We start from the raw sequence: 21442 nt of genomic DNA, 5'->3' as shown, positions 1-21442 counted from the left end.
TGTGTGTAAATAATTATAAACTTCTTTATTTCTTACTACAGCTTGACACTTGATGGTGTTTCAATTCTGATAAAGTTTGTAGCCTTGGGAAAAAAATTACTAGAAACTATCTCCATCACGAATTGCTGATGCTCATCGGTCAATCAGGTTCTTTTCTTAGACTTATTAATTTTCAACTGCCAGAAAAACTGTTCACGTATAAATGTACTCCCAAACAAAGCGATTATTCTTATTGCAAAAATTCGTAACAGAGTATTTATCTTTTGACAAGTACGAATAAAAGTTAATCAAATCTGTATCTTCAAATCTTTGAATAAGATTTATATCACACTTTAAATTAATTAACTCCATTTGTAGATTTTCTGGTGCGTTATTCATGTTCGTTTTTAATGGTAATGAAAATAATGTAAAATCGGACTCCAAATGATAAAAAATTTTAAATCTTTCTTCAAATTCTTGTCGTAATAATGCTATTTTTCTTGCATATCCTTGAGATTTCATTTGAAATAATAGGACAAGATTTAAGATGTTGGAAATGTAAGAAATTTTTTGATTCCAGTTGTGTTTCCCATAATTGTAATTTAACTTTAAAAGCTTTAATGCAAACATACATGTCAGTGATAAGTGTATTCTTTCCTTGCAGCTCTTTATTGAGAATATCTAAATAGCCGGTTAAGTCAACAAGAAATGCTAAATCTGTTATCCACGTATCATTATGTAGCTTGCCGATGGTTTTATTTTTTTGTGTCATGAAAATTTTGATTTCATTTATTAAATCAAAAAAAACGTTTTAATACAGCTCCTCAACTTAACCACCTAACCTCGTTATAATAAATCATTTCTCCGCTCTCACTTTCAATTTATTCAAGCAATGCAACAAATTCTCGATGATTCAGAGCTCGTCCACGGATAAAGTTTACTGTTTCAGTTACGTTACTGTTTCCATAACATTATCCATCTGCAAACTATTGGCACAAAGTGCTTCGTGATGAATAATGCAATGTATAGTGCAAAAATTTTTCTTCTTTCACTATATTTCTTAATTTTACCGCTACACCATGTTTGTTTACCAACCATAGCAGCTGCACCATCACTTGCAAATCCAACCATTTTATCCCAACTTAATTTATATATTATAGTTTTTATTTCAGAAAAAATATCCTGTGCACCGGTTTTTCCCTTTCATAGGAATTATTTCCAATAATTCTTCAATTACTTTAAATTCACCAGTAACATCTCGTACGAAAACGGCAAGTTGTGCTATATCTGTGATGTCAGTACTCTCATCAACTGCTATTGAGAATGCTGCACAATCTATACTTTTTTCTTTTAACTGACATCGTAAATCACTAGCGATTTCATTAATGCGTTCCGCTACCGTGTTGGCTGAAAAACTAATATTTTTAAATAATTGTTGTTTGTCAGGACAAAGAAGTTCAGCAGACTTAATCAATCTTTAAGGAATTTGCCGTCAGTAAATGGTTTTGATCTTTTTGCAATGATGTGCGCGAGAGCAAAACTTGCGTGAACTGTTGCTTCACTGGATTTATTTGCTTCAGTAAAAAAATTTTGTTGTAGTTGTAAGCCAGATTTCAGAAACTTTTCTTATCCTCAATTTGCCTTCCAACATTTCAAATTTTTCTTTATGATTTGGTTCGTAATGGCGACGTAAATTGTATTCTTTTGGAACTGATATTACTTTATTACAAATAAATTTGGAAAATTAAATGCACAGGGCATAATCCTTATGGGTTTTGATAATTAACTATATAGTATCGGTGTAAATACACCATAGTTAACCCATATATTTAAACTACGTATGTAGCGTAGAGGGCATCGTTTTAATTGCATCTCATAATGTGGTTGCCTTCACAACGAGATAGCTACTATTGCATTACTTCAAATAAATAATGCTTGTCTAGTAGAGAAGACTGCTGTTATTTATTTTCAGCAGTACCACCACCCAGACGATCGTTTCGAAGCTGTGCGTCTTAATCATCAGTGGGCGGGCAGGTACCCAGATAATACAACAAGCCATCACAGTTGCGAAGTTATATCCATATTATGAGAGATGCCAAAAGGGTGTGGTGGTAATGTATTTGGGAAATTAAATGCACAGGGCATAATCCTTACGTGTTTTGATAATTAACAAATGCATGATTCACCGATATGCTCTTACCAGTAAGACTTCCAGCTCTTCTGCAAGAGGTACTTGATTCTCTAATCAAAATTGTGAATTACATCAGTGCTGGAGCCCTCAACACCCGTCTGTTTAAAGAACTCTGTAAATACATGAATTCTGATCACGAGGTTCTTTTCTACGCTGCTGTATGCTGATTGTCGAAAGGAAATGTTTTCAGTCTTGTCTTTGAAATGGAAGATGAACTCAAGTTGTTCCTGGAAGGTGCAAGGGAAACATGACCTTGTGGCGTACTTTAATGATGAAACTTGGAAGAAAAGAGTTGTTTACTTAGCAGGCATTTTAGACCGGCTAAATAAACTGAACCTGAAACTTCAGGGAAAGGAAACACACATTATCCAATTTCAAGACAATCTTCAGGCATCTGTATCTCAGCTGCAAAACTGGTGTCAGAAAGTAAATCTTGGAAACATTGCCCTGTTTGAAAAACTCTGTGTTAGAGGAATCTGAAGGTGAACTGGATGAGAATCTGAAGGAGGAGATTACTGGACACCTTGAAAAGGAATTTCAGTGGTACATCTCTGAGCTTACAGAAGAAGCTGCTGCCCTGGTACAAAATCCATTCTCTGCTTCCCTGAATCCAGCATTCCCCGTGAAGTACAGGATGAATTCTTGGTTCTGCAAAACAATTCCTCAGCACGTAATTTGTTTTATGAAAAATTGCTGACTCGGTTCTGGTGTGCTATGTAGTCATATCCAGATGTCACCATGCTTGCCTTTCGAGTTTTACTTTCATTTGCCTCTACATATCTCTGCGAGAGTGGATTTTCATATCAAAACAAAGTCTGGTAAATCAGTAATATCCTTCCTATAATTTAAGCCCCTTTTCAAGTGATTTTTGAAAAAATATTTGTATGCTATATGATCACTGAAGCATAAAAATGTTCCAAAAGAATTACCTTAATGTTATTTATGATGACATTATTTGCAAAATCCAGCAAGATACTGGAGAAAAGTGCATTTGGATGCCTGCCAAACAGCAGATACAGTCAGTCCTCGTATAGCACGATAGTTGTGTTCCTAGAAACCCTCGTGCAATATAAACAACAGGCCCTATGGGGAAAATAGGGTTAGGTGCCGACCACCCATTTGTAACCAAAACATTACCTAACACAATAAATAATTACGTAATAGTCGTAATAAAATATGTAAGTATTTTATTACGTAATAAAATATTGCTAATGCTTTTGCTTCTGTCGTAAGCAGACTTGTTTTTTGTTTGATTTTCTATCCAAACAGATGACAGCCGCTCCATCTCTTCCAATTCTTTGTGTCTTAATCTAATGGATTTTAATTACACTTTGAGTTGTTCCTGCTACGAAAGTTGTTTTATTTTCTCTGCATTCTTTGTAAGTCTCAGCGTTGCCTCATTTAGGTCTGTAGCATGTGCAATATCACATGGTCTTTCATTTCGCTCAAAGAATTTCATATTTTTTTCTCTATCGACAGAAGCGGACTGGTCATAAGCCTTAAAGGGGAAACCCCGGTAGGCCGGAAGCCGGTGTGATTTTGGCCATAAATCGTAGTATGAGGCCACTATAAATTTTCCCGGGTAAGAATTTTTGACCCAGTCGCCCTCTGTTTATCAATATTGCTTTTCTTTTTCTCTCTGAATCTGCAGTGTCTTCACCAGGACACTGCAGATACCACCGTAAAGCCAGAGATACACTATTAATAACTCACATTTTACTAAAGCACATTTCTAGGGCTTACTACCATAAAGCACAATTACAAAATGAGGAGGCACGCTTGATACACACATAAACAAAGCTGCGCGCATATAGCAACTGAATAAATAACACCATAAAGCCAGAGATACACTATTAATACCTCACATTTTACTAAAGCACATTTCTAGGGGTTTACTACCATAAAACAATTTCCAGTTGCGTTTCTACTAGTGGAATCTGTTATAAACTGGTAATAAACTCGATCTAATTGCATTTGCGATTATACCGATATATGGAATTGTGTTGGTTTTTACGTTATTATGGTGAAACGTTTCCCCTTCACTGATATAAAACACAAATACATTTTCAGAATCTTCTCTTCGTTCTTATTGTGTTGCTTCAGTTGGGGTGATTCCTCATTTGACTGCCATTTCTTGTAAACACAAAGGCGAATCGTGCATAAGCGAATTTGGTACGTGTTACATAAGATATTGTTCCCCTATTTATAAATCGTGTATGATCGAATTCATGTAGTGTAAACACGTGTTATACGAGGACTGACTGTATATGTATTCATTATATTTTATTTTTTTGGAAATAAACAAAGTTATTCAGTCCGTAGGATTTCTTCTTTCCCAAATCTCCTTATACGAATAAATTACGAAATAATACTTAAAACAAAATTACATAATTAAAATAATTTAAAACTCAATGTATTCCTCACTGTTGACACACAGAGAGTCCAATACGCCAGGATCACAGCGGTGAACCAGACCCCAGAAATATTACCCCCCCTGTGCGATCTCTAGTGAAGGAAGACATTTTGTCATAAACGCAAAATTGGAATACAAATAAAATACTATTAAAATAAGATAAAAGTACGATAAAACCATGCAATTAAAAATTCCTCACTGGAATACAAATAAAATACTATTAAAATGCGATAAAACAAAGAAATTAAAGGATTCCCTGAATGTAGCCAGCATTCCCGATGAAATTGCTGATCCTTTTTAAACCCAGCCTAAGGGAGGAATCCTTTAATTTCTTTGTTTTATCACATTTTATTTGTATTCCAGTGAGGAAGTTTTAATTGCATGGTTTTATCGTACTTTTATCTTATTTTGATAGCACAGTAGACTCGATTTTCTTGGATAGATGGTTAAAAAAAATTCCCGGATAATCAATTTCCTGGTTAATCCAAAAATAGAGCAAGTCCCAGACATACGTAAGAGATAATTTCCAGTTCTTATGTAACTCGGGAATGACTAATCAAATATTGCTACTATATCCCTATGTCAAAATTACAAAAACCACATATCCTCAGAAGAATGAAGAAAAATAGTTATATATTTTTAATTAGTTCAATCAAAAACTTTATCTGGGGATGGCGGTGAAGTAGCCAGAGTAGCACATAAGAAAAGAAAACATAAAAGGAAGAAAAAACGCATGTTATCATACCGTAAAAACTGATATTATGTGATTCGTAGCTTTGGTTGTTATAGTTGATTTCATTGGTACCGATCCCTTCACCGCTTCTCGTATTCTGTCTTTCTCCTTGATTATCATGTTCACTGTTGCCACTGACACATCTGAATTCCCAGCGATACTTGTTAATGTTTGGCCATTTTCATACATCCTTATTATTTTAATTTTCTGATACAACTCGATTGCTTTCCTTTTCTTAATAGATTTACTAGTTCTGATGTCACTTTATTCTTTTAGTTGGCACCACGATAACAGTCAAAATTAAATTTTCTGAAAAGAACTTCACAGGGTTAAGGCAAAAACTCACTATTATCACTCCATGTGAGCTCACATTTTACTAAAGCACATTTTCGGAGGTCACTGCCATAAAACAGTAACAATTTGCACTTTCTGGGTTACTGGGCTTTTCTGTTAGTGCAATTCATTATAAACGGGTTGTAAACTCGATCTTATTGCATTCACGATAATTCCGATAGCTGGAATTCTGGGGGTTTTTATATATTATAGTGAAATTATAGTGTCCCCTTCACTAAAATTTTCAGCCATATAAAAAAAAATAAAAATCACATAAAGCAAGTCTGAAACTATGTAAGTCGGGGACTTACTGTATCGAAAAATGTTCAGCAACCTATGTAAAAAGTATGGCGATAGATAAAAAAAAAACAGAAAAACTTAATACATACTACTCGTGTGTCCGATATGATGTTACCCATTATTTTTTACAATATCGATTTTAAATTTAATAGTTTCAAAAAAACAGATGCGCCATTTTCAAAAATTTCAAATTTTTGTTTAATTGAAAGAACAGCTCTTGCATTTGCCCATCATTTTCGCTTTTTCTGAACGAAAAAAAAAAAAAATAATAAAATAATGAAAATTAATAATAATAATTCCGACGTCCCTGACATAAATAAGGAAACAAATTTTGCCTTTTGTTGTGCTGACTAAGCACAATCGATGCAACGCACTAAAACAAACTAAACATTTGGTTTCTTTTTTTTTATGAGCGGCAAATGTGAAGACAGTGGGAGTTGCAAGATAATAGGTACACTAATCTCCCAATGATGAATTATAATGCCACTTATTTACGACTTGAAAAACATCTGTTTATACCTTTATATTTATTACTTGAATTTTATTTTTTTTATTTGGAGTCTTGAAGCATCCCGGGTTAATCGAGAGTCTGCTGTATTTTATTTGTATTCCAATTTTGCGTTTATGACAAAATGTCTTCCTTCACTAGATGTTGCATTTGGGGGGGGGGGTTAATAGTTCTGGAGTCGTGGTGCAGTTCACTGCTATGATCCTGGGGTGTTGGACTGTCCTCCGTGTGTCAATAGTGAGGAATACATTGAGTTTTAAATTATTTTAATTATGTAATTTTGTTTTAAGTATTTTGTAATTTAATCGTATAAGACTTGGGAAAGAAGAAATCCTACAGACTGAATAAAAGGTAACTCCTTGTTTATTTCCAAAATATTAACAGAACATAGGAAAAATTGAACATATGTAAGCTCCCATTTATGTATTATATTTTATGTGTAGAACCTTTCTTGCCCAGTTATTATGGCTATGCCACTCCTGTGCAACATGCTGTTCCAAGTCTCCCCAACTTTAACGATCCGCATGATTATTATACATATAATTTGGAGTCAATCTTTTTTTCAGGAGATGTTTTAGCTTCCTATGGCCCAAACAGAACACTTCTGTGTTCTGTTTGGGCAATAGGGGGTGGTGCCTTAGATCAACTGAAAAGTCACTTTTCTGCATAGACTGTCCTTTTTCCAAAAAACTGGGAGCTCGTTAGGGACCCAAGTATCTCCTGACCTGCCAAGTGATGCACCCAATTCATGTCCCAGAAAAGAATAGTCAAGTGCAGAATGCTCTGGTCAAAGGTGATCTAGTTTTATTGGATGATTCTATTGTCCGGGAAATTGGCATTTTTGTAATAAAGATAGGTGGTCTAGAACAAGGGTGTGTGTGCCAGAAGCAACAATTGGTGATGTTACTGTCGGATTTTAGGGGAGGTAAAGATAATTATTATTCCTGTGGGGACTAACAATATTAAACATACATGACCTGACCATCTGTTGGAGAAATATAGGATTATGCAAAAAATGCTGAGAGTTAGGTCAGAATGTGTCCATGGCTGCAGTTCTGCCTCTTGCAATAGGAGGGACTATATGCTGAAAGCTATGTGGATTAATGCAAAACTTGAGGGAAATATGCAAGGCTCTAGGGGAGAATTTTTATCAGCGTAGCCCACATTTGGAGGTAGACGGAATCTATGTTGTAGAGATGGTATTCATTTGACCAAAGTTGGTGCAAGGATTTTTGCCAGAATCATTGAGGATACCCTAAGGGTTCGGGAGAAGGGTAAATATCCACATTTATCTAATGGTATGGGACAAAGTAATGCTTGCACTCATTGAAGAATTCTTTTGTGTTGCCACAACAGCTGATGTTGATAAGCAAATCTGAGGTTAGCAATGTTCCATATGAGTGGGAAGCTATAGTTTGGATACAAAACTAAATAACTTCAAGGGTGTGTCAGGGTAGTAAACTATAGATTACTTATTCTCCACTGTGTCTACAGTAATATCAGGAGTGTTTTCAATAAAATGACTGAATCTGAACTCCTGGTTAGGACAACTAATTCTATATATAATAGCTAACAGAAACATGGTGCCACTCAGAAATTGGTGATGATGAGTTCCACTATGGTATGCATAATGTATTTTAGGGAAGATAAGAAGGGGTGAAGAGGTCATGCTTCTTATCAAAAGAAGCCTGAGAGCAAAAACAGCTTTTACAGAGTGTGAAGTTATGAAATGGTAGTGTGATCTAGTTGGAAGCAAAGGAGCAATGATCTACAGACCAGAAGATTCTGAAGAAAATGACAAGAGTCTTTATATGCAGATGGAATGGGCACACAAGCGTGAGTGTCTTATCATGGGTGACTTTAATCTGCCCCAGATTGCTTGGGATAAGTGGGAGGGAAACTCACAGTGGGGAAAACTTTTCTAAATGAACTAGATGATTATTATTTGTACCAGCATGTAAGAGAAAATACTAGGAGTAAGAATATTATTGACTTCATCATTATTAACGAATCCAATGACATCGCCTTCAAGTACAGGAACCATCGTCAGGAAGTGATCGTGCAATTTTCAACTGGAAGAGATTGCAACGGCAAATTCACCAGAAAAGGAACTTTAGTGTCCTTCTGAACACTCGCAGATTTGTGATGTGTATGCTGAGTAATTAGGGTACCTGGCCAAAAAAAACCAAGCTGTGTTTGTTTGTGTATTCACTGTGACCCTGACACAAGGCCTCTGACCCCAGGAAACGATGCTGCTCTGAGTAAAGACCTCAAGATATCAAGTTGCTCTTCAGTTTCTGAAGGAAGTGAAAGGTCAACCACCAAAAATGGACACAGTGAACCAACCGATTCAGAGGAGACAAGTGAGGGGCTGGAGCCAGCGAAGCCTAGTAGTGGAAAATCGTCCGAGAAAGAAGTGGTGATGATGGAACTGTTTAAGAAACAGTTCCTATTTTATGTATTTTACTACTTTTAAATTTTTTAGCAGAAAATTTTAAATAAAAATAATTTTTACAGTCAAATAAAGTTCCTCTTAATTGAACACAAAACGGTGACTTATGCCAACTTACTAGATAGCCTTTAACATTTGAGGATTCAGCCAGCTATTGCTTCCTGTAATAGATCTTAGAACGGAAGTAGATTACTAAGTGCATGCTGGACTTATCTGGTATTGTATTAGTTTTGCACGTGTAGATTTTAATCTGAAATAAACAAGGGGGTGGAGGTAGTTTAAGGTGCTATATGGCATCTGTGGACTGAGCAGATTGCTGAGGGATTGTGAATTATGGAACACTTTTAAAGCAAAAATCACAGAAACCATGAACGCATATTCCTTTAAGAAAAATATTGCAGCAGGAGGATGCTGAAGTGGATGACTGCAGAGCTGTCTGGGCAAATAGAGCAGAAAACGATTGCAAGAGACAGTTACAGAGCTATGAAAAGTACTGAAGCCTACAACAGGTAAAAGTTAATCTGTAATAGTACTACAAAATAAGGTCAGGGAGGCCATGGCTGTATGAGAAAGCATTGGCTAAGAGAGGAAAGAATGGGGGCAAGGAATTTTTCATGTATGTGAATACAAGGCAGAAAAAAGTGATTCAGATTGGACCCTTGTGCATTGGGTTGTTAAAGATGTAGACAACCCAGCTGATGTTGCAGATGAATTAAACAGGTACTTTGCATCTGTCTGTACTGACGAAAGACCCTTCATGCTTAAAAGGCTATGCAGATGAAGCTGAGCCATTTGAAATTAGTGAAAGTTGTAACTACAGATGACTGTTTATTAGAAAAACCTTTGAGCATAAAGGCAAGTAATTCTCCTGGCATTGGTGGCATATAGTTTTGAGGGAGTGTATTGAATAATTGAGGTTAACAGACTGAAAACCTTTTAGGGCTAAAGCTTCATGTTGCGAGGAAGTTTACAGACGTATAAGTTAGTGCTATTGCATCATTTTAATACGCAGCAACCTACTAAAGTAGTACATAATTGACATCATTTTGCACACCATCAGGCATCTCTCATTGTGGAGCTATACTTCACAACTGGGTTGTCACCATTGCAACACCAGGGTACCTGCCCACCTACCGAGAAGCCAACAAGCTTCGAAACAGTGCTGTCTAGGTGGTGGTATTCCCTGAGAATAAATAACAATAGTCTTCTCCATTGGTGAAGCGTTACATATTCGAGGTAGTGCAATATTATGGCAACTCATGAAGGTATTCACAATGATGAGATATACTTAAATGATGTACTACTCTAGATTGCTGTGTAGTAAAATGATACAGTAGCACTAACTTATATGGCATTGAGGTTAATTATGGACTCAGGAGATTCCTTTGGATTGGAGAAGGGCCAATGTATTGCCAATATATAAAAGCAATTCTAAGAATGAAGTTGATAATTACAAACTAGTTAGTGTGACTTCAGTGGTTTGTTTGTTTGTTATTTGGTTTTTAGGAGCATTAGCAACTAAGGCCATATTACTCCGCGATATGCGGTGGTCATTCTCTGACCTTTCCACATCCTCCGTATTTGGTGGCGACGGGCTCGAACCTCAGTCTAATCAAGAACTTCAGTGGTAGGAAAAATTTTGAAGCAATGATTAAGAGTGCAATCTAGGGACATTGATAGATATGGCATTCTGAAGAACACAACATGGCTTTGTTAAGGGTAAATTATGCCTAATTAAAACTTAGTAGGCAATTTTGACCCTGTTACTCACAAGCTGGAATTAGGGAAATTTTGACAGTTTATTTGGATTTTAGCAAATAATTTGACTTAGTTCCTCATGAGAGGTTACTGTTTAAGCTTGAACAGGATGGGATTACTTCTAAGATGGGTAGCTGCAAGAGTTAGGTCCCTCCAGGATTGGTTCTTGGGCCACTGATGTTTCTCATTTTCATAAATGACATTGATGAAGGGATAGAAGGTTTGATGTGAAGATTGGCAGAGTCATTAATGATCAGTGGCAGCTATATTTTAATGCTGCTAAATGCAAGATTTTACACTTGTGGAATAGCAACCCACAAATAAATTATACAGTTGGTGGGGTTGAATTAAAAACAGTGGAGGAGGAGGAAATAGATCTGGAAGTTACTGTATGGGCAGATATGAAGTTTTCGTAAGTGTAAACAGGCAGCCAGGAAAGCCTATGGTGTCCTATTGGTGACTTATTGACTGCTATCCTGTACAGATAGGAAGATCATAATCCCACTGTATAAGGTAATTGTAAAACCACATTTGTAGTAATGTGTTCAAGTATGGAGACCTCATCTGAAAAAGTAGCCAGGTGGGCAGGAGCAGCAGTGCGTGCACACGCTTCTTGATTAGACCGGGGTTCGAGCCCGTAACCACCAAATACGGAGGATGCGGAAAGGTCAGGGAATGACCACCGTATATTCCTGGAGCAATATGGCCTTAGTTGCTAAATCATCTGAAAAAAAGACAATGAGCTTCTTGAAATGTCCAAAGATGGGCAACTTGAATGGTGAAATTGACAGGACAACTGTACGAGGAAAGACTGTGTGGGCTACAGAGCTTGGCAACCAGGCACCTTAGCTGTGACGCAATTGAGGTTTATAAAGGTCTGAGAGGGATTAGTAAAATGAATGATGGTAGAATTCTCACCGTTATAAAGAATTCCAGAACTAGGGGTTATAAATTCAATTTACCAGGCTTGAGGTTTACATTAGATTATATGAAGTTTTCTTTTAGCCAGGAGGTGTTATTGATAGCTGGAACAAGTTGCCGTCCCAGGTAGTTGAGGGCTGACAGTTTGAAGGGTCAACTGGATAATTACCTGTGTAAAGAGGGAAGCATATAATTTGTTTTCTCTTATCTACTTGGTTCTGTTTTTTTTTGGCAGTGTAGCAAAAGCCTGTGGCTTCCTTGCACTATGTGGTGAATACTAGTACTACATTATCTGTAAACAAGATTACAACACTGAAGACAAATGCTGCCATCCATGGTACAATATTCACTGTGACTGGTGATACACAATTTCTTAAGTTTAGTAGTGGATTTTTTTTTTTGCATTTTGAACAAAGTTCCAACCACCTATTTTGTAAACGTTCTATAGCAAAACTGAACTGCTACACTACACATACAAAGAAAGCACTTTCAGTCAATGTCATTGATGACAAGAGAATGGAAGGAAACTACTTTTCCCACACCTTATTGTTGGAAAATATAAACAACTGAAATTGTGTTCCCAAATTTGATGTCAAAAACTGATAAAATTAATAAGAGATATGTTGTATGCATTAATGATAAAAAACAGTTGCAGTATACATTTTCTATATCTGAAATTTACTGATAGATGAAATATTTCAGTTGAGTTTTTTTTTTTGCAGCTGAAATGTTGAACTTTGGCTTTAATGTTTTTTCAGGTAATTATGGCAACAAATCGTATTGAAACACTAGATCCTGCCCTTATAAGACCTGGTCGTATTGATAGAAAAATTGAATTTCCACTACCAGATGAAAAGACCAAAAGGCGAATATTTACAATCCATACAGCCAGAATGACACTAGCAGAAGATGTAAATATTGATGATTTAGTTATGGCAAAAGATGACCTCTCGGGAGCTGATATTAAAGTAAGTTTGTTTTTTTTGTTTTAAAAGCTGTTTTTAATTAAAATTTTGTAAGTGTGACCTTATTCCATTTCATATACATTTCAATTAAACAAATGTTATGAAAATTTTTAGCATCCTAATAAAATAATGGTTTATTAGATCTTTACTTTCTTAACACAAGGCCATTAAATGTTCACAATAGTTATATAGTGATGATATTAGTTCAATTTAAACAATCTTATATACAGTAGGTTCTCGCTATATAGCTATCCATCCACCATTAATTGGCTTCATAGAAGTTTCATGGTTAAGAAAATTATGAATACAAAAAAAAACAGACTTGCCTGTTATAATTTTGCTCCAGCAAATTATAACTTGCACCGCCACTTGCAATGTACAGTGTGGATATTAAAATTAATGGTCCTGGGAACATTTCTCTTGCAAAATGAATCTAGAGTAGATTGAATACTTAGCCTTCTCACTCTCATTCACTACTTCCCTGTGACCATGAAGTTAGCTGTAACATTTTTAATAACTTTAAAAAGAACTCAATGAATTTGGTTCTTCATCCAAAAGCTCCATTGTTTACATGAGTCCATTGATGGCAAAGTTTTTGGCTTTTTCTCCTCCACCCACTAGATTAAATTTGAGGCTTATTGATTCAATTGAACCAACTTTTGAATGCTGAACTCTCCAAAACAGTTCATCAGAGCACTATAATTCCAAGTCCAGTTGATTTACCCAACTCAATAGTCCATTTGTGTATTTTTTGATTGTTTCCACTTCAAGTTACAACTTCTTTCACACAGTATTTTACAGTGGGAACTGATTTTATTGCAACGTTGTCAACATAGTGGTAGATGACTTTCATCAACCGGTGAAATACCACCACTTTGCTTATTGGAGGCTTGAAGTGGAGAAACCCATGTTTAGTCTCTAGACCAAAGTTTCCGGCATCTCCCCCCCCCCCATACTTCTCCTTCAACCCATGCACGGTACTAAGTACTATAGGTTTGATACCTTTCGTGTTTGGGGTTTTTGTAAAAAAAAAAAAAAAACTGTATACTTGACATTCAACCGTTTCCAAAATTCCTGATTTAGTAACATAACCTTTTATGTTCAGAAAAGATGAGTATATATACAAAATATGATTTCAAGATGTCAATAATTTACACATTTTAGAATTGTGTGTTAGTCTTGTGCACAATTAGCAACAGATAAGAGTTTTGGCCTCCAGTTGTTTAAGCATTAGACAAAGTGCATTTCCATTATCTGTAAACAATGTTGATTGTGCAAATTTCATCCACTTATATTTGAGCAGGGTAAGTAAGTATTCAAGATTAATTGCAAAAAGATGACTGCTTCATTACATAACTTAACAAGGACAGTCTTTCTATTAACAGCAGGTTTTTTTGTTGTTGTTTTTTAAGAATGCATGCATTGTTAGTGAACTTTCTGAAAGAGCACATTTAAAGTTTTGTGCAGTTTTAACTATGACTAAACTTTTATTTTAAAATACACTCACCTCACACTATAAAACTTCATATATTCTAAATCATTGTTTTACAGGCTATTTGCACAGAAGCTGGACTAATGGCTCTTCGTGAGCGAAGAATGAAAGTTACAAATGAAGATTTCCGCAAATCAAAGGAGAATGTTTTGTATAGAAAAAAGGAAGGAACACCAGAAGGATTATATTTATAATAAATTTAAATATGCCTGCGCCTGGTTGCCTTTTACTTGTTTCAAATGTAGCCTTTTTTGTTACAATAAAATATATAATAATTTAAAGTTTCATCTGCATAGGATGAAATACAACCACATGTCCTGCTTCTTTGTCCAAATTAAGAGAGAATTCTTTGCTGTTCTTTTTAATATATGATTATAAAATATTAGTGGCTGACTCTTGGTTGGATTGAGAATTCTCTCTCTCAGAAAACACTGTGTCACCGATGAACAGTACTGCTTCACATTGTTTTTCACTATACTCAGATCACTGCAGTCTTAATATTAAGATCTAGCTTCCAATCATCATTAAGAGAAGAAAGTATCCCATAAGCACATATAAACTAGCCTTTGCTGATAGAGAAGTTCCTATGCTCCCTTGAAGTAGCTCTGAAAATATATAACCAATTTCTTCCAGAACTACTAAAAGTTATACAGTCAGTCCCCATATAGCACGATAGTTGTGTTCCTATAAACCCTTGTGCAATATAAATAACAGGCCCTATGAGAAAAATAAGGTTAGTTGCAAACCACCCAAGATTTAACACACATTTAAAACATTACCAAACACAATAAATAATCGTAATAAAATATTGCTAATGCTTTTGCTTCTATTGTAAGCAAACTTGTTCTTTGTTTGATTTTTTATCCAAACAGATGACAGCTGTTCCGTCTCTTCCAATTCTTTGTGTTCCTAATGGATTTTATTACACTTTGAGTTGTTCTTGCTATGAAAGTTTTTATTTTATCTGCATTCTTTCTAATTCTCAGCATTGCCTCATTTAGGCCTGTAGCATGTGCAATATCACGTTCTTTAATTTTGCTCAAAGCGTTTCAGAATTTCTTATTTTTTTCTCTATGGACAGAGGTGGACTGGCCATAAACCTTACCGGGGAAACCCCGGTGGGCCATAAGACTGGAGGCCAGTGTTATTTTGGCCTTTAGTATGAGGAGGCACACTTGATACACATAAAAAAAAGCTGCATGGGTGTAGCAACTGAATAAACAACACCGTAAACAACACATAATTAACACCTAACTAGCTCACATTTTACTAAAGCACATTTCTGGAGGTCACTACCATAAAACAATAAAAACAACTTCTAGTTGCGTTTCTGCTAGTGGAATGTGTTATAAACTGGTAGTAAACTCGATCTAATTGCATTTGCGATAATACCAATAGCTGGAATTGTCAATTTTTACGTTATTATGGTGAAATGTGTTTCCCCTTCACTGATATAAAAAACAAAAATACATTTTCAGAATCTTCTCTTCATTCCTATTGTGTTGCATTCAGTTGGGTGATTCTGCATTGGACTGTCAATTCTTGTAAACACAAAGGCGAATGATGCATAGGTGAATTCGGTTCGTGTTATATACGATATTGTTCCGCTATTTATAAATAGTCTATGATCGCATTCGTGAAGTGTAAACAAGTGTTATATAAGGACTGACTGTACTTAAATTTTTGTAAGGTGCTTATGTACATTTGTGTTAGATTACTTCCATGTAAAAGTTTGGAATCGCATTTAATTTTCAAAAGTTTTTATTAAAATAGGACCAACTTGTTTACCAATTTTTATTAAATATTTTCTATTATGTATCAAAATACTTAATATTTAAGAAATTTCTAGAAGATTCCTGAATGTGATAGAATGTAGATGATTCTATAGTGTGTTTGCAATAATACTGAGGAGTAAGAATTAACTTCTAAAATCAGACACCCATCATTCAAAAAGAGTGTTTTGTGTAAGTTTTGTGATAAACATGGGAAGAAATAAGGAAAGAAGTGCTATTATAGCTCTGTATAAAGAAAGTTATTAGCATTAACAGAGGCACAAGAAAGCAAGCTTATAAACAAAAAAAACCTCCCCATTTCACACCCATCTGGTCACTCCAAATGTTTATCTAGTTCAGCTATCTGCTGGAAGCAGACTTCCATCTGCTTCCCCAACAGCAGATGGAAGTCTGTTCCAGCAATGAACTACCCGCTAGCTAAAGGCAGCAAACTTACGCACATTTATTCTACAACTATCTTTCCTCAATTTGAATCTATGCCCTCCTCAGGTTCTTAATCTCAGCAAGTGGAAGTATCCCATCAGCATTGACCCTGCACAAACCATTCAAGGCCTTGTACATCTCAATCAGATCACACCTGGCAGGTGCCTAGTCTCCAGATGTGCAACTGACAGAATTTAAGCCTCTTCTGGTAAGAGAACCCCTTTGTTCCTCTCGCCAATCTTGTTGCCCTTCTCTGTGCTCATTCTAGCAACTCCACATCCTAAAATGAGGCCTCCAGACCTGTACGCAGAACTCAAGGTGTGGCCTGACCATTGCCTTATAGCAATATTCCTGTATATCATTGACAAAACTCCATGACCTGCTCTGGCAGCCCGTCTGCACTGCTCAGCAAACTTCATATCTGACTGCACAATTACCCCCAGGTCTTTTTCATTCACCACCTCCCTGAGTGTAGTACCACACAGTACATTTCTCTTGGGTTACTGCTACCCATATGCACTGCTTTGCATTTGTCAATATTAAACTTCAGTTGCCACTTCTCAGCCCATCTACCTACCTTTTATAGATCCTGTTGCAGTAGCATACTGTCTTTACTATCATTAGCAACCCTAATTATTCTTATTCTAATAATTCTTATTCCATAAGTATTGGCAAAAAACTAGATGTTTTGATTCAAGGAGACTTGCAGATTAAAGGAAAAACCATAATCAGGATGCTTGTGTGTAATAATGGATGCAAAAGAGAGACCATAATGCTGATTTCTAAATACAATCAATGACTTGATCTGAGCAGAGTTCAGTAGAAACAGAAAAACTCCTGTGTCTACATCCACTGTAAAATTTGTCTTAAACAAGTAGGCTTCTGTTTAGCTGTCCAAAAGCCCTTATTAAAACAGGAAAATCAAAAGAAACTGTTGGCTTGGGCTAAGAGCCATCAACAATGGACAACTGAAGAGTAGAGAAACATACTGTGGATGGGTGAATCCAAATTTGAACTTTTTGGATCCAAACGTAGAGTTTATGGAAGACTGAAGAAAAATTGGTGCCACATTGTTTACTACTGCCTGTAGTCACAGTGGTAGTTCCATCATGAACTGGGGTTGCTTTGTTTCTGAAGTGAGTGACATTACCAGAATTGAAGGAATTTTAAGAAAAGAAGGCTATAAAAACATTCTTGAACACAGTGCAATATTCCCTTGACTTAGGTTTTGTGGAAGAAATTTTATTCAAACAAGCAATGACCCGAAGCACAGCTCAAAGCTGTGCAGGGACTTTCTAGCAACTAAAGAACAGGAGAGGTATTTCGAATTATGGTGTGGCCACCCCAATCACCTGACTTAAACCCAACAGAGCTTTTATGGGATCAGATCATCTAGACCAGTGGTTTTCAACTGGGGTGCCATGTAATTTGGGTTTAAGTTACTTAAACCTTTTTTTTTTCTTTCTTTTTTTTTTAATTGTATATATTTATTTCATTAAAAAAAGGTGTACAGTATCATTTTAATTTTGTGGTGATGTTTAGTACCTCTATATAAAGAATAAAATTATATATATATATAAAATTTGTATTATGAATTGTAATTTTGTTTATAGTTATATTATTGTAATATAACATTTTTTTAATATTATATATACACGGGCTGAAAATTTAATAGGGGTGCCACAAAATAAAATAAATTACTTAGGGGTGCTGTTAATAAAAAAAAAAAAGGGTCGAAAACCACTGATGCAGACTGTCAAGTCAGTGAGGTTTGCCCCTCTTAACAACATTCATGGGAAACTGTGCAGATTACTTGGAATAATGTTAGTTGATTTGATTTCAGTTTTTATGGCACAAAGGCCATGATGTGTGAAGTCCAAAGGAATAATGTTAGCCGAGGCACTTATAAAATTAATCACCAGAATGCCATGTCTGTGTAAAGGCAGTGATAAAGTTTCATGGAGGATATTTTAATGAAAAATTTTAATATTTTTTTGCTGTAAATTTTTCAATGTTTAATAAAAAATCTTAACCCTTACACTGTCATAGCTAATTTCAAAAAAAAAAAATTAACAAAAACAGTTGTCATGCACTGTGATTCCAAACTTTTAGGCAGGAATACATGTTTATATTCCTATAAGGAAAAGCTATGCAGAAGGCATAAGTTTTATGGTGTCCTACTTTAATTGCATAAACACTGAATATCTTAAGGGACAGTTTGTCTTCTGTATAAATTCTCCTTACAGGAGTTGAACATGTATAATTTCAGTAATCTGATAACTGTAAGAGGATTATCATACCCCAAGCTGTGTAACCAGGAGAGTCTTGTGTCATAAGCTTGACTTTTGGGGAACTGGTGGTGCCAGCCCCAGTGTCCACTCAACATCCTGTGTTGTTATCTGTTAGGTAGGTAGCCAACTTATGTGGCTGCTAAGTCAATGAGGATGAGCAGTCCATACGGAACTACAACTAAATAAAATAAGACTATAGGCTGAATCCTATAGTATATTTTACAAAACAATCAAGACATATACTAGCTAGAACATAAAGGATAACAAGATTGTTGGCTGTGCTTTTCCAGGAAGCTGGACACTGTTAAATATGCTACTGGAATAACCATCAATACAACCTTAAAGCAAAGAAGTAGAATTAGCTGAACTAGTTCATCACTAGATTATGACCACTGCATAGCATGCGGTATAAAATACCAAATGGCTTCCTATGCTAGAGCAGTGGTAATTTGCATCAGGTCATTCAAGTTAAAGTAATAAAGTTGCAGTTATGGGATGTAGTAAAGATATCACAGAGTTTCAAAGGGGTATGATTGGGAAAGCTTGTGCATCAGATACTTTCATATCAGAAACAACATGTCTTGTCAGTTTGCTTATGGCCCACTGTGGTTAAGGTGTACAAAGAATGGCACTGAGCTGGTTAAACCACTTCCTGCCAACAGAACTGTAAATGATTATGCAAGTTGGATGTTCAGTGAAGGGCGCAGCACACTGTACATGCTCAATGACGGGTCACTGTGCAACAGTTGACATCGCAATACAATATGGGGAATGCAAAAACAATATCCCAAATGACGATGTGCCGTACACTCAGACGTATGGAGTTCCACAGCAAATTACCCGAGAGATGCCCTCTCCTCATCACTAATCATTGTCAATGGCAAATGCTGTGGTGTCAACAATATCCTTGTTGGACATGGAGGACTGGAAACAAGTGTGCTGGGTGAATGAGTCCAAATACCTGGTCTAACACATCAACTGATGCCTTCATGTCTGGTGCAAGCAACATGAGTCCATGGATCCATCATGCATGGTGCCCACTAACCAGCAGGTGGTGGTTACTTAATATGAAGCATGTTCAGCTGTCAGGAACTAGTACCTCTGACGCATATAGACCAATTTCACTATGAGGTCTACGGCAGCTCTTAGGAGACCATGTGCACCCTGTCATGTTGCATTTTTTTTTCAGACAGAAACAGGATCTTTCAAAGGGATAACGTGCCATGTCATCAGCCCTGCACTGTGCAAAAGTGGTTCAAAGAATACAGTAAAGATATCACCCATCTTGATTGGCCTCCAAATTTGCCTCACCTCAATCCAATGAACACCTATGGGATGTTTTGGAATGGGAAGTGAGTCATATGGACATGCACCCACCATCTATTCTGACAGTTTCCTGCAGTGCAGGCAGTATAGCTGCACATCCCTATGTACATCTTCAGACAGCTAGTGGAGTCAATGCCTAGGCAAATAGCAGCTATTATCCATGTGAACAGTGGCCCAACACAGTATTAGGTAGATGGTCATAGTTCAGTGATCACTCGGTGTGAATTAATTTATTCTGAAATTAAGATACAGTGCAACGAATATGTAGTAATAGTTTTAGCACTACCATTGAGGAAATTTTAATTGACCAGTTACATGGACAAAATTTAATATGAAAAGGTTGGGCAATAAATTGATTTATGCATATAGTCTAGCTGAAAACTCAAAAAATAAAATAAAAGGTTCTTACGTCTTCAAAGGAAGAGTAGAAACTAATGATAATTAATTTTTACTGTGCTTTTATTATACCTACAGATTTTTAGGAAATTTTCAAAAGAAAAGGTAAACCAAAAATAATTGTAAAGGGCTACAAGATATGTAAGCCATATATCCTTAATTACAAATGGTATTTCAGATAAAAAATATAGAAGAATACTTAGTCTTTTTTTTTTTAAATATATATGTGAAAACATGAAAGGTAATAAATGTCTACTACTAGTACCTTGAGAAGATGAAAGAAGATACTTGTCATTAGGCTCAAATTTATGTAGATCAGTGTTCCTCAACCTTTTTTTAATTATTGCCCCTTAAAGGGCTTTTTTAGACAATTTTTTTTCCTAATCGCCCCGCATTAAATTTTAAACAAGAAAATACTTACTCTATTCAATGGGATCCCTGAGCCTGATGCTTCTTAGTTAAAAGTTCAATGTTCGGTATGATGTTAGTAAGTTTAATTATAATCTTCAAGGTATATCAATTCTGTTATTTCCTTTGTTAATATTTTAATTAATGAACTAAAATCACATTCAACCATATAAGATGTTGGAAAACAGAAGTATTTTGTCCATTTCAGAACACATTGTTGGATAAAGAAGTTTAGTTGTCTTTGATCCCCACAACTCAGCCATTCCACCTTTTTTGAATTTATATTTGCATTCTTCATTTCATTTTAATTCAATGAGTCCTTGAATTTCTTCACTAGCAGAGCCAGAATCACATCCAACTAGATCTAACATTCTTGGCCTCACTTCAAAAGAAAATAAATCTGAAAATCTATTTTTGATTTCACCTTTTAAAGAACACAAATGATCTGAATAATTCTTAAGATCATTCTCGATGGGAGATTCACTGATTTCAGCTAACTCTTGCATACCATGAAATCGCTTTCAAATATTTCTAGTTTTTCAGTGAAGGCTTATAATACACTTTTGCAGTCTATCAATTAATTTTCCTCAAAGTTGAAGTGATACTTCATTAAGTTTTCGAAAAAATATAAGTCATATAGTATGTGTTGTTTTTGTGTTTGCTGATGTCTTTGCTAAATCTGTCTCTTTCGCTTTCAGAAAACTAATTATCGTATCAAAAAGGTTTATAAATCTTGTTAGACAGTTTTTTTTTTTTTTTT

At 35.6% G+C, this 21442-nt stretch overlaps 1 protein-coding gene across 3 annotated transcripts in view; it reads left to right on the top strand.

The window, feature by feature from the left end:
- Rpt2 (26S proteasome regulatory subunit Rpt2) overlaps positions 1–14259 on the top strand; it is a 213944-nt gene extending 199685 nt beyond the window's left edge. For all 3 annotated transcript variants that reach the window (XM_090376630.1, XM_090376629.1, XM_090376628.1), the window contains exons 11-12: positions 12347–12556; positions 14105–14259. In XM_090376630.1, the coding sequence (XP_090232756.1) occupies positions 12347–12556; positions 14105–14239 (345 nt within the window). In that variant the 3' untranslated portion in view covers positions 14240–14259. The remainder of the gene's footprint in view (positions 1–12346; positions 12557–14104) is intronic.
- Positions 14260–21442: the final 7183 nt, after the last annotated feature.

The sequence above is a fragment of the Mastigoproctus giganteus genome, chromosome 6 (genome assembly GCF_048544385.1).
Source record: "Mastigoproctus giganteus isolate SK-2022 chromosome 6, ASM4854438v1, whole genome shotgun sequence".
NCBI lineage: Eukaryota > Metazoa > Arthropoda > Arachnida > Uropygi > Thelyphonidae > Mastigoproctus > Mastigoproctus giganteus.
This window is presented reverse-complemented; position numbering and strand designations above follow the sequence as displayed.